The sequence below is a fragment of the Heptranchias perlo genome, chromosome 1 (genome assembly GCF_035084215.1).
Source record: "Heptranchias perlo isolate sHepPer1 chromosome 1, sHepPer1.hap1, whole genome shotgun sequence".
NCBI lineage: Eukaryota > Metazoa > Chordata > Chondrichthyes > Hexanchiformes > Hexanchidae > Heptranchias > Heptranchias perlo.
In genome coordinates this window covers 146,401,717-146,414,683 of record NC_090325.1, presented here as the reverse complement: position 1 = coordinate 146,414,683, position 12,967 = coordinate 146,401,717, and the positions used below count along the sequence as shown (strand labels likewise).

General features: G+C 44.3%; 1 protein-coding gene across 1 annotated transcript in view; it reads right to left on the bottom strand.

Moving 5' to 3' along the window:
- Window positions 1-12,967, bottom strand: part of otud4 (OTU deubiquitinase 4) — a 114,168-nt gene that overhangs the window by 41,316 nt on the left and 59,885 nt on the right. Inside the window, exons 8-10 of the mRNA XM_067992376.1 lie at window positions 12,602-12,668; window positions 5,553-5,673; window positions 5,392-5,456 (exon numbers count right to left, since the gene is read on the bottom strand). Coding sequence (XP_067848477.1) covers window positions 5,392-5,456; window positions 5,553-5,673; window positions 12,602-12,668 — 253 coding nt within the window. The remainder of the gene's footprint in view (window positions 1-5,391; window positions 5,457-5,552; window positions 5,674-12,601; window positions 12,669-12,967) is intronic.

Sequence of the window (12,967 nt, the reverse complement as noted above, 5' to 3'; positions counted from 1 at the left end):
ATGAGTCAGATTTAGTTAACAGCCTAACGGTGTGTGAACATTTACCTAATAGCGACCATAATATGATCGAGTTCAATGTTGTGTTTGAAAGGGAGAAACCCGCATCAGCTACTAAGATTCTAAAATTAGGTAAGGCTAACTTCAACAGGATGAGGCAGAGACTGTCCACAGTAAAGTGGGCAAATCTGTTAATAGGTAAAATGACAAAAGATCAGCAGGAAGTGTTCAAAAAAGAATTTAATATGATACAGAACCAGTTTATACCCCTAAGGAGCAAGAGCTCTACTTGCCCAAAAAAAACAGCCATGGATGACAAAAGAGGCAAGGGACAACATAAAACTAAAAGAAAAAAAATACAAAAATGCAAAAATTTGAACAGATCCTGGCGACTGGGAGAGATGCAAAGAACAGCAAAGGGTGACAAAACAGATAGTAAGAGTTACAAAAAAGGAATATGAAAAGAAACTTGCAAGGGATATCAAAATCAACACAAAACATTTTTACAATTATATTAGGAAAAAGAGGGTGGTCAAGAGCAATGTAGGCCCTTTAAAAACTGATAATGGTGATATTGCAAATGAAAATAAGGAAATGGTGGACATGTATTTACAGTAGAGGAAGAGGATACCATGCCAGGCACCTCAAGGAAACTAATTATGAATCAGGGATGGGTCTCACCATAATTAACTTAAGCAAATTAACAGTTACAAAGAAAATAATGGCACTAAAGAGAGACAAATCCCCAGGACCAGGTGGTTTCCATCCCAGAGTTCTAAAGGAAGTAGGTGAGAACATTGCTGAAGCCCTAACTATAATCTTCCAACGTTCTCTCGATTCACGAACCGTTCCTTTAGATTGGAAAATTGCACATCACTCCACTATTTAAGAAAGGTGAGAGAGGGAAGCCAGGGAATTATAGACCAGTTAGCCTAACATCTGTTGTCGGGAAATTACTAGGATCTATAATTAAGGATAGAGTGACTAAACACCTTGAAAATTTTCAGCTGATCAAAGAGAACCAGCATGGATTTGCAAAGGGTAGGTCATGTCTGACGAACCTGATTGATTTTTTTTTGAAGAGGTGACTAAAGTAGTGGACAGGGGAATGTCTATGGATGTTGTTTATATGGACTTCCAGAAGTCCAGACGATAAAGTCCCTCATAAGAGACTGTTAGCTAAAGTTGAAGCTCATGGAATTGAGGGCAAATTATTGACCTGGTTAGGAAATTGGCTGAGCGGCAGGAGGCAGAGAGTAAGGATAATGGGCAGGTACTCAAATTGGCAGGATGTGACTAGTGGTCTCCCACGAGGATCTGTGTTGGGGCCTCAACTATTCACTGTATTTATTAGCAACTCAGATGACGGGATGGAGAGCCATATATCCAAATTTGCCGATGAAAGAAAGATAGGCAGCAGTGTAAGCAGTGTAGATGGAAGCATAAAATTACAGAGAGACATTAATCGATTAAGTGAACGGTCAAAACTGTGGCAAATGGATTTCAATGTAGGCCAGTGTGAGGTCATCCACTTTGGACCTGAAAAGGATAGATCAGAGTACTTTCTAAATGGTGAAAAGCTTGAAACAGTGGAGGTCCAAAGAGACTTAGGGGTCCATGTACATAGATCATTAAAATGTCATGGACAGGTACAGAAAATAATCAAAAAGACTAATGGAATGCTGGCCTTTATATCTAGAGGACTAGGGGACTAGAATACAAGGGGGTAGAAGTTATGCTACAGCTATACAAAGCCCTGGTTAGATCACACTTGGAGTATTGTGTTCAGTTCTAGGCACTGCACTTTAGGAAGGATATATTGGCCTTGGAGGAAGAGAAGCATAGATTTATTAGAGTGATACCTGGACTCCAAGGGTTAAATTACGAGGCAAGATACAAAAAACTGGATTTTAGAAGATTAAGGGGTGATTTGATCAAAGTCTTCAAGATATTAAGGGGAACTGATAGGATAAATAGAGAAAAACTATTTCCGCTGGTTGGGGAGTCTAGAACTATGGGACATAGCCTAAAAATTAGAGCCAGGACTTTCAGGAGTGAAGTTAGGAAACACTTCTACACACAAAAGGTGGTAGAAGTTTGGAACTCTCTTCCACAAATGGCAGTGAATGCTAGCTCAATTGCTAATTTTAAATCTCAGATTGATAGATTTTTGTTAACCAAAGGTATTAAGGGATATGGGGATAAGGATATATGGAGTTAGGTCACAGATCAGCTATGATCTCATTGAATAGTGGAACAGGCTCGAGGGGCTAATTGACCTACTGCTGTTCCTATGTGACTGTACTCCTGTAGGTGGCACTGTAATAGGACATTTAAATGTTAAAAGGTGTCACACTGTGTGACACATAATAGCTGCAATTTTATAGTCAGAGTATATTACCCTGCGATAGAGTCACTCAAAATGCTTTCTGAAAATAAATTTTCATCCATCATTTTTTTTTCACCTTAACTGAAATTTCTAATGTTCAAAGTGAGGGTTTAAACAAAATAAAAAATTCAAAATACAGATTTCACAATAACAATTGAATTTATCAACTGAGTTGCTTTTGTGTCTTTTAATGCCTTCGTTAAAGCTTTTTCTTTAGAGCCTCAGCCTTTCCCCAAAACTAGGCTCGGGCTGGGTATTTTTGCACTGACCTGTAATACTGAGCTGGATTTGGATTCTGCAGTTTGAGTACGTGCAGTGTACCTAATTTCCCAGGATACACCAATACTATTTAGTGATCTGTACTGATGGGATGTTTTTCCTTACCTCCTAGCAGTTTCTGCCCAGTAGATCACCTTCAAATAATTTTCAAAAACAAGAACTAAATTTCAAAAGTTTTACTGGGGTAAAATTTATCTGGAGTCTTTTTAAAAAAAACTTCAGCGGCTGTGTGTGTTTTTGATAAAAATGAATGGTCTGATTCCACACCTGCTACGGTATTTGATTTGTGTTCTATATATAAAAAAAATTAAAGTGCATATGCTGAGAGGGAGGGGGAAGAGAGAGAAATTTCTTCATTTAATGTTACTTGAATTTTTAAAGAACACAAGTTGAACTTTGAAGCCATCTGGTTATCTCCACCTTCGTTGACAGAAAAAAGTCAATGGTAATGGCTTATGCTTGTGAGGTAGAGATTCCAATTTCTAACAGATAGAGAGAAAAGCAGTCAAGCAGTTTTTTAAAACTTTAATTTGACATTTTTTTAAAAAAGGAAAGTTGAATTTTGAAAGCAAACAAAACCCCTTTTGGGGGAAATGTAGCAAGGTACGGTAGGAGGGAAACTGGTTAAAAGTGAAGGGGCCTCTCAGGACCCACCCTGGCATAAGCATGTGGGACTGCGGGAGAGTGGATAGAGGATTATGGATGAGGTGAGTGACAGCGGAGCAAGGGGGAGAACAGGATACAAGAGTTTAGTGGATAGTTCAAAGGAGATGAGGTAACAGTAGTGATAGGATTAATGGGGTGGTATGAAGGACAGTGAGTAACAGGGATAGGAGGTGTGGTGGGAACGAGGTGGTGGAGGGGGAGCATAAGTAATTGGGGGAAGAGGATAGAAAGGGGGCTACCTGAGGGTCACATTTTCCGCACAACTCCCATCTTAAATGTAGCCTGCAACCATTGGTAGCTCCTTTCCCTGCCTCACCACACCATACCATCCAGCAAGTCCCACCCGAAAGGAAAGAAAAAAAAAGATAGACAGAAGAAAAGAGTTAAGGGGGAAGAGATACCGAACAGAAGAGAAAGAGACATGAAGGCAGAAACAGGTAAGAAAATGAACATATTTTCTGACTTACCTTGCACAACGCCACATGAGATCAAGTAATTTTATATTAAAAATAATATGAGTTGCAACATTCTACACAGTACCTATTACAGGTTGCTGGTGCTGTGATAATGTTACATTTTGAGATGCCCTATCAGCTTTTAAAGAGAACCAAATGAAGAATCCATTAGAATATTTAATACATTTCTCCCATTGCCTATGGGGTTGGCTCTGCAGAATATCAATTAAAGGCTCACCATTCAGACAAGTACACTTCTGTGTACTTGAACAATTTTTGTTACAGGCACCCTAATAAATATAATTTCTGCCTCCCCCCCCCCCAACATGCAATTCTTCAATCCCACTCTGGGATGCTCCTCTGCCCTCCCCCATAGAGCGTGCTGATGGCCTTGCACCTATTCCTCGGCCTTGGTGATACCCCCACCACAATCACCCACAAATTGCTACTCCTTTCCCCTGTTGAGCAAATCCCTGGACTCCAGCCTGAACTTTGGCCTTAGAGATACCTCCTCCCACTGAGCATATTTTCAGGCCTGTACCATAATCCTCTGCCTGCCACCCCCTCCCCCTCCCAGTATATTTTTAGCCTACAGCCTGTTCTCCACGCCGTCTGAGCAAGCTTTCAGGCCTGCAGCCCAACCCTTCTCCTGCTGCAACCAGGGATGTTTTGGGGTTTTGAGTTTTGCATTTCGGCCCCCCGATCCCTTGTCTCTCTCCCCTGTCCGCTTCTCCTTCAATCCTAATACCCTCCTTTGTCCCTTCCTCTTCCCCCTCCCTTCCTCTCACTCTCACCTACTTCCACCTCTCCAGTTCAATTATCCATCTGCCCTCTAACCCTGTTTGACCTCAATATTACACTTGGTCTTGACTCCACGTGTGCAACACCATAGGAGGTCAACTAGTATAACTGCATAATTTTGCAGAAGTCAGAGTAGGAGAGAATGCTGGTAAGTGGCTCAGTGAATCGCTTTCAAATTAGAAAAAAAAATCACATACACATCTTTTGAAGATGGAAATAAACTAAATATAATTGCATTAACAAAATCACATGGTTCTGCTACAAAGAATTTTTCAAATTCACTTTCAAGCAAACAGGAATGTTTTCTGTAGATAACGTTTATCAGAAGAAAAGTCAGCAGTCAAAACATTTATTGATCTTTAGTTTCTAAAATTAATGTATTAAAGTAACATGGATAAAACATGAAGTTGAAACAACGTAGATAAAAATCCCAGCTAGCTAAAATCATCACTATGAATATTGGAACATTAGCATAGCAGTGTTTGTGACAAAATACGAACAATGTAAAAAAGTCTCTGAAATTGGTTGCCTTTTCTCACTAGTCATTGAACTTTCAAATTGCAATTATATTGCCAATTAGCATTTACTATTCTACGGGTTGTAATATGGTGCATAGCATAGATTCTTGATTTTTGCCCACTTTACAATCATCCAAAAATCCAAGTGAATTATTCATAAGCAAAGTCAAAGTGGAAAAACTGAGACCAAACAGCAAGTGCTGCACACATTAAAAAATACATCAACAGAATTTCCAATTCAAAATTAAAACAGCAACATCAAAAAATGTTTTGCACCAATGCTTACCTTACATTTATCCCCAACAGTGTACTGCATTCCAGCAGCAATAGAATAATCTCTTTTCTGCTGTGCTGCAAAGTACAGTTTAAATATAAATATTTAACAGCAGCAATGTGTGAAATATCCAACTCAGAATCAAAAAGTTGCGAATTACATTAGACACTCACCTTGTTTTGATTTCTGCCAAACTTCATACTCAGTATTTCTGTAAACATTTGGGTTGAATGCTTGGAGGACCTTTCTAGGAAAGGAAATGTGGGCAGAATTTTCACTGTTCATTTGCTGTTTCTGAGAACATAAGGGGTAAAAAAACACATTTTTAAGTACTTTGAAGGCTTACCTACACATTAAAACACATGTAAAATGTTTATTTTCTGTCATTTGGTTAAAAATATGGATAACAAAATGTTCTCTGGTTTTTGCTAGTTTACTTTGTTTCTCCTGCCTTGGTTTCCTGATCAGAGAACAAGCTGCAGACTTGCTCTCAAACTTGATGTTGCTCTATAGCCAGCTGTTTTAAAAGTGCAGGAAAGTTCGGGCAAATGACACTCTGGGGGAATTTTAACTCCCCAGGATGGGCAGGAGAGGACAGGCGGGGGGAGTTAAAATGTGAAAAATCGGAAACCCAACCCCACCACATTCACTTCTGGTTTTAATGGAGATGGGTTAGGGGGTGGGCGACTGTCATTTAAATATTTTAATGAGGCTACATGCCTCAAATTTTAGCAGGCTTTTAGATTTTGGTTCCCCAGGGCTCAGGAAACCCGGCAGCTGGAGGATGGTGAAAACAGCCAGATCCAGCAGGTAAGTGACTTTCCAGCACTGATTGTGGACCAGGAGGAGCAGGAGTTCTTCCGCCTGGCCCACCAAACAAACTTGCTTCCCTCCCTGCGATTGGCCTCCCCCTCTCCAGCCCCCGCAATCGGGCGGGAAACCCCCAATAATCACCACCCCCTCCAACCCCGGCCTCCGATCTCCCCACCCGCCTCAGACCTTTCCAACCATCTGCAACCTCCCACCTCGCCACGGCCTCCGATCCCCGCAAGGTCTCCGACCTCCGATCCCCCCAAGGCCTCCAGTCCCCACCAAGGCCTTTCTGATCTCCCCACCGCACCCCCCTTTCCGATCTATCCTTCCCTCCCTCCCTCGTCACTGCTCCAATCCCCGGCTGCAGCCTGGTGCCACAGACATTCCCGCACGGCAACCTCTCAATCTGGCTGGCTGCCGGCTGGGAAAAGGAGACAAAAAAATTAAATGTGTTCCTGTGGTTAAATTCAGCAGGACCTCCGGGTTACCCACATTTCCGGGTTCTCCAGCCGCGACGACCCCCCTCAACACCCGCTACCCCTTAAATATCAGGGTCTCTGATTTCTCACCCCCCCCCACTTCCTGTCAGGGGGTGCTTGGCCTCCACTCTGCAGCACCTCACAGCAGGACAGTTGAGATTATGAACACATCATTTGGGGAAACCGCAGATGCAAACCTATTTCCTACTGCTCTGTGGCACAAGACATCACTGATCCTCAAAATACAATTAAAACATTAACAAGTAGCAGTGAAATATAGACTGAGGCAGGTCCTTGGTTTGATTCCTGGTCTGTGCAAGTTAGCTGAACTCAACCAAAACAATAGTAGAGATGCTAACAATTACTCTCAACAGCCCTAGGTTTGGGAAGGAAAAATCTGCCAGGATTCTCATTCCTATTTGCTATCCAGTAACCCCTGCTGGAAGTGCATATGTGCAGACATGGTGTGATTGGGCTTGGATGTAATGGCCTCCTAATTTGAATAGCTTGCACACTCACCATTCAGGCTGACACATGAAGGATGGGCAAATAGGTGACGAACTGGAGGGCACCCCTGGAGGAGGTGAAGGGGAGGGGAAAAGTATTGACAGAAAAAGGAGGAATAAAAAAATGAGCATGTAGTACTTTAAACAAAAATGTCATTCCTGATGCGAGACACGATCACTCTTGAGTACTCAAAGACATTCCTGAATCATCAGTTCTGGTGACACTTTTTTAGCATATTTTCCATAAACTGCTGCTTGGCAACAACTAAGCATACTACAGAATTACAGGTATGGGAGGTGTAGTGGATGGAAAGTTGGAATACATCTATGATGCGTTGCATCACAAGTTCCTGGCCTCACCCGTGACAGTGGATTATGGGGAGGGCAGAAAAAGGCAGATATCCGGTGAGGACCAGCCCCTTCCCCATAGAGAAAAACGAGCAGGTTAGAGACGGTCAGCCTAAGCTGAAAACAATTCTCTGCCAATCTTGATGTAATTATGTCAGAAAAGAATGCAACATCCTCCTTTGATCACTCAGCATCGTATAGAGACTGAAAGTCTCCCAAAAAATAGCAGGAAATTTCACAAAACTGCCAAATGCCATGCTATTTTATGTTATCCGACAGAGCGAAAGCAGGTTTAGAACTTTATATTTGGGTTCTGGTCAGTTCTATAAACTAGTCGAGTGAGCAGCCCTCTCAATTATGTTACAGCTTTAAATCACATTCCTGGAGTAAGTTCTCTTATCAATTTTCTGTACAGCGGAACCACATTATTACAAATGAAGTCATAACAAGTCGTCTTTCTTGCTTCAGACAGCAGTTCCATTATAGTAAGGACCTTGATAAGGACGACTTCACCGGTGCCAAGTTTGTAATAATGACATTTGGCTGTATTTACTAAGTAATATCATCTGGATGTTCTCTCTCAATGATGAGCAAAAGATTTGTGCTTTTAAAAAAAAATCACCTACCTGATTTCAAAACTATCCAATGTGCATTTAAGGGGGGAATTTTAACCCCCAAGAACGGGTGAGTTGGAGGCGGATTGGCAGTGAAAATACTAAGTTTTCGGAGCAGGACCACATCCTGGCTCCAACGCGCCCACTTCCGGGTTTGACCCAGGCACATTAGGATACGCGCGCACAACAGAAACCCGGCGGGTCGATATTTAAAGGGCCAATTTAGGCAGTTAAAACACTTAAGGGGATTAAACTTTTGTGGATTCTGCAGGAGAATCGAATTTAACTTATACTGAACATGTCTCCCATGGCTTTTGAAACACGCCATACAAACGGAGGTGAGTTGTAGCCAAACTTTATATAGACCTTTAAACCAGTGATTGACACATCTGAATAAAAGGTAAAGGTTTTGCAGCTGGGCACTCAGTTCTCTCAGACAAACCTCTGTCTGGTAGTTCTGTGTGTTTAGACTGTGTTCACACAAATTTACCTACATTTTGGACCCTCTCAAATTAACAAGATCAGGATGGGGGGGCGGGGGGGGCGCAATGGGTGTATTCCACAGTACATCTGAGGAGAAGGCACTTCACCATCTGTGGCAGGCACGTCATGCAGTTCTGGGATCTGCAGGTGCACAAGACGGAGGTGTGCCATAAGGAGCTGGAGAAGAGCAGAGGGGGGACCAACGGGGGGCCAAGATCGCAGGAGGCACTACCCGCGTGAGAGAGTATACAGAGGCTGAGCTTCCTGGACCTCTCTGAGGAGCAGTGCCTACGCAGGCTCAGATTTGAGTCGGCAGGTGATCGCAGACATCTGCACGCTCCTTCATGCAGAGCTGCACCCGGCTGGGCCTGGTGGCCATGCATTACCTGTCGCAGTTAAAGTCACCACTGCCGTCAATTTCTTCACCTCCGGATCCTTCCAGGACACCACCGGTGACATCACCAAGGTCTCTCAGTCGTCTGCACCATAAGTGTATGATAGGTCACAGAAGGCTTGTTTGCCCGGGCATCCGACTACATCAACCTTCCCCCATCGACAACATCAGCCAGGCTGAGAGGGCAGTGGGTTTCAACTCTCTGGCTGGCTTCACATGGGTACAAGATGCAATTGATGGCACACAGGTAGCAATCCGAGGATCTCAACATGAGCCAAGACTGCTCATCAACCGAAAGGGATTATCACTCCATCAAAGTGCAGCTGGTTTGTGACCACCGGAAGAGGTTTCTGCTGGTGTGTGCTAGATTCCCCTGCAGCTGCCGTGATTCCTTCATTTTGTGCGAGTGCAGCATCCCGGCCCTCTTCCATGCACAAGACAGACTTAAGGGCTGGCTCCTTGGAGACAAGGGATACCCCCTGCAGACATGGCTCACGACACCTGTGAGAACGAGGCACAGCAGTGGTACAACCCCAGAGCCACATCACCATCAGGTCTGTCATTGAACAAGCTATAGGAATGTTGAAGATGCGCTTCAGGTGCCTGGATAGATCTGGGGGAGCCCTTCAGTACTCACCAGCGAGGGTGAACCGAATAATAGTCGTGTGTTGCCTCTTGCATAAGATCGCTCAGCAGAGAGGGTTACAGGTGGAGGAGCTTGAATGCGCTCATGAAGCATCCTCATCTGCTAACAACATTGAAGAAGACGATGAGGAGGAGTAGGAGGATGAAAATGGTGAACCCATCACCAGAGCAGCAGCGCACATGGCTGCCCGTGATTCGCTCATATCTAACAGGTTCTCATAATGAGATTTGCAAATTGAAGAATATGAACTACTCAGGCTGCCTGGAACAACCACCACCAGCACCTCCCCCCACCCCCTCCACTCTGATTGCACAAAATGGTCCTTCAACCACACATGCATCATTGTACATGCGCCCAACGGGTGGCATCGTGTCTTGGCATTCATAGAAACATAGAAAATAGGAGCAGGAGTAGGCCAATCAGCCCTTAGAGCCTGCTCCGCCATGATGCTCCTTCATGATGATTTACATGAAAGGGCGATTTCACAAAAGGGACTCAAGAATGGGCAAGACATGGCAGTGGTGATGAGAATTATAACATTTAAAGTGGAGTTAACAAAAACCAAATAAAAATTAACAACATGATAGACCATCAAACGCCCTTGTGCATACCCTTGGTGAATTACAAAACCTTAGCCTTCTCCTCCTAGCGCTTCAATGTGGTGCATCCCCTGTGGCTTCAGCAGAGGTAGTGGCAGGTTGCTCAGATTCATGCCCTGGCTGATAAGGTGTTCTCGGCCTACGACCTCTAGATTTTGGATCCCGTGAGGGCCCCGCCAAAGACTGCTCCACCTGCACCTGTGCAGGGGTAGACTCAGATATCAGAAGAGGAGGCAGCATTGCGGGTACTGGTTGGGGGAGTGGGGGGGGGGGGGGGTAGCGGAAGCGGGTGCAACGGATGAGAGGTGGGAGCGCTTTGACTGGAGTCCACTTCCATGTCCCCTTTCGCCATCATCCCTCTCCCGGGCCAGCGTAACATCACTCCCACCACTCTGCTGGCCAGCAGGTTAGTGAGGAGATGTGGCAATTTCTAAGGCCATGGCTGAAATTTCTGTCTGCCTGTTTAAGCGACAGACATGTTGGCATCCAGAGTTCACACGGCCGTTGTTGTGGCCTACAATGACTCATTTGAGAGCTATGCTTGAAGCTCAATGGAGGCTGCCACTCTCTCTATTGACGATATTCTCGCACTTACTGCGCCACCAATCCACTAGCGGTGGAGTCGGACTCCTCTATCCTCTGTGCTATTGTGGAGAGTGTTCGTGAAACCTTTTCCATTACCTCGCATCGGCGGAGCAGGACCTCAATCATTCTCACTCTCAACGATGTCCCCCAGGGTTCAGCATCTGTGTCCAGCTGAGCAGAGCTTGGAGAGGAGTGCACCCCCCTGACGCAGACTCTCCACAGCTGCCCCTGCCACCAGTGTCTGCTCGTGCACATGTGTGAGTGTTGAATCACCAGGTGATAACCCAACTATCTGGCTAACAGGACCCACCGAAGTGCCAGTATCTGCGATGGTGCATGGATGGATATCATGTGACGGTGCGCCCTCAGATGAATTGAGCTCCTCTGAGGAATCGCCTTCTTCCATGGCGGCTGCCTCCTCATCAATACGTGAAGACCCTGGAAGAGAACATAAACCAATATTAAACATTCAGAGAAATTACAATCTTTCCAATGAGCATACTAGAACAGTTCAATCATTGAGACTATCAATTCATGATGTGTGTGAAGGATGTTAAAGTTCGGTCACCAGCCATCTGTGGGTTTCCAGTCTCTCCATCTCCGACGGCCAAGCGAGCAACTGTTCGGCTTATGTCAATCGCCTCCTCCTCCGCATCTGTCAAGGGTACTATTTGTGGTGGCCCCTCTCCAGTTCTACTCCTCTCCCTTGCATTTTGCGCTCTCTTCTCCTACAAATGGGAGAAAGAACGGACGTGTGAGTGAGTGAAGGTGGCGTGGTCACCCGATGGATGGATTGCTTTAATTGAGGCTGACAATGAAAAAGATGCATCAGAGAGTGACTATCAGACAGATACATCACATTGCATCAGGATTGGGGTAAGTGGCAATGGTGGGTTCACAAATGTGGAGGTGAGGAAGTGCATAGAAAGCGAAGATAAGTTGATGAGACTTAAGTGGGTGTGAGGAGTGATGTGATGGAGTAGGCTTGCCAACACAGTGTGAGAGAGGTGGGAGAGGGGTTCTTTTCACAGGATGTGGGTGAGTCATCAAAAGTACTCACTTTTCCTGACCTGGTTAGGTCATTAAATCGCTTTCTGCATTGCACCCATGACCTGGGCACCGTGCTCCAACTGCTGAGTTCCTCTGCCACCTCCCGCCACACCTTCTTAGTGGCAGAAGCAGGGCGCTTCCTCTGGTTTGCTGGGTAGAGGACTTCCCTCTTGCTCCTGACACCGGCCAGTAGCAACTCAAGGGAGGAGTCGCTAAAACAGGATCCTGCCTTGGCCCTATGATGATGCATTCTGGATGCTCCTCCTCTCTTCTTCAAAATCCATTTTTGCAATGGCCCTTTAAATACTCCAGTTCACAGCACGTCATTCGGGTGTGCAGTATGCCTGCTGCGCAGTTTGGAAACGCCAAACCCGGAAGTAAAATTTTGGGTCTTCAATTCAGTCACCATCACTCAAACCGACGCACAAAATTTTTTGTCGGATTTCCCACACGACTACTCACCCACCTGCTCACTTCCCACCATCACATTAAAATCATGCCCTAAGTGTCAGCTTTGTGCAGGTGGTAGTATTCTCACCCCTGAGTCAAAAGGTTGTGGGTTCAGGCATCACTACGGACTTGAGCACATAATTTGTGTCAATACTGAGGGAATGCTGCTTTGATGCAGGTGCTGTCTTTCAGGTGAAACATTTACCTTTAATACCACACATCAAAGTGTGCATTATTATACAATTTAAGGATTACCTTTAGGACTTTATTACATGACTGGGACTTGAATCCATTTACGTCACTCTCATCAGCAGCTTTGCCCCTGTTAAAGATTTAAAAGAAATATTAACGCACAGCCACGCTAGAATTTATATATATTTTTTAAAGCAGTGAGAAGACAGCAGCAAAATTGCAAAGAAAATCCACCAAAATGACCTGAGAAATATTGTAATTAAGACTATAAAGGTTGAAGTTTAGAAATAATAAAACGTGTAAGGATAAATTTTAGCACAATGCTTAAGCTTTCACTCTTCCACGTGAGGTTACAGTATCCCCATGTGCTGAAAATCAAAAAAAAATGCTGCATCTGTTAAAATCACCCACCACTAGGACAAATATCAG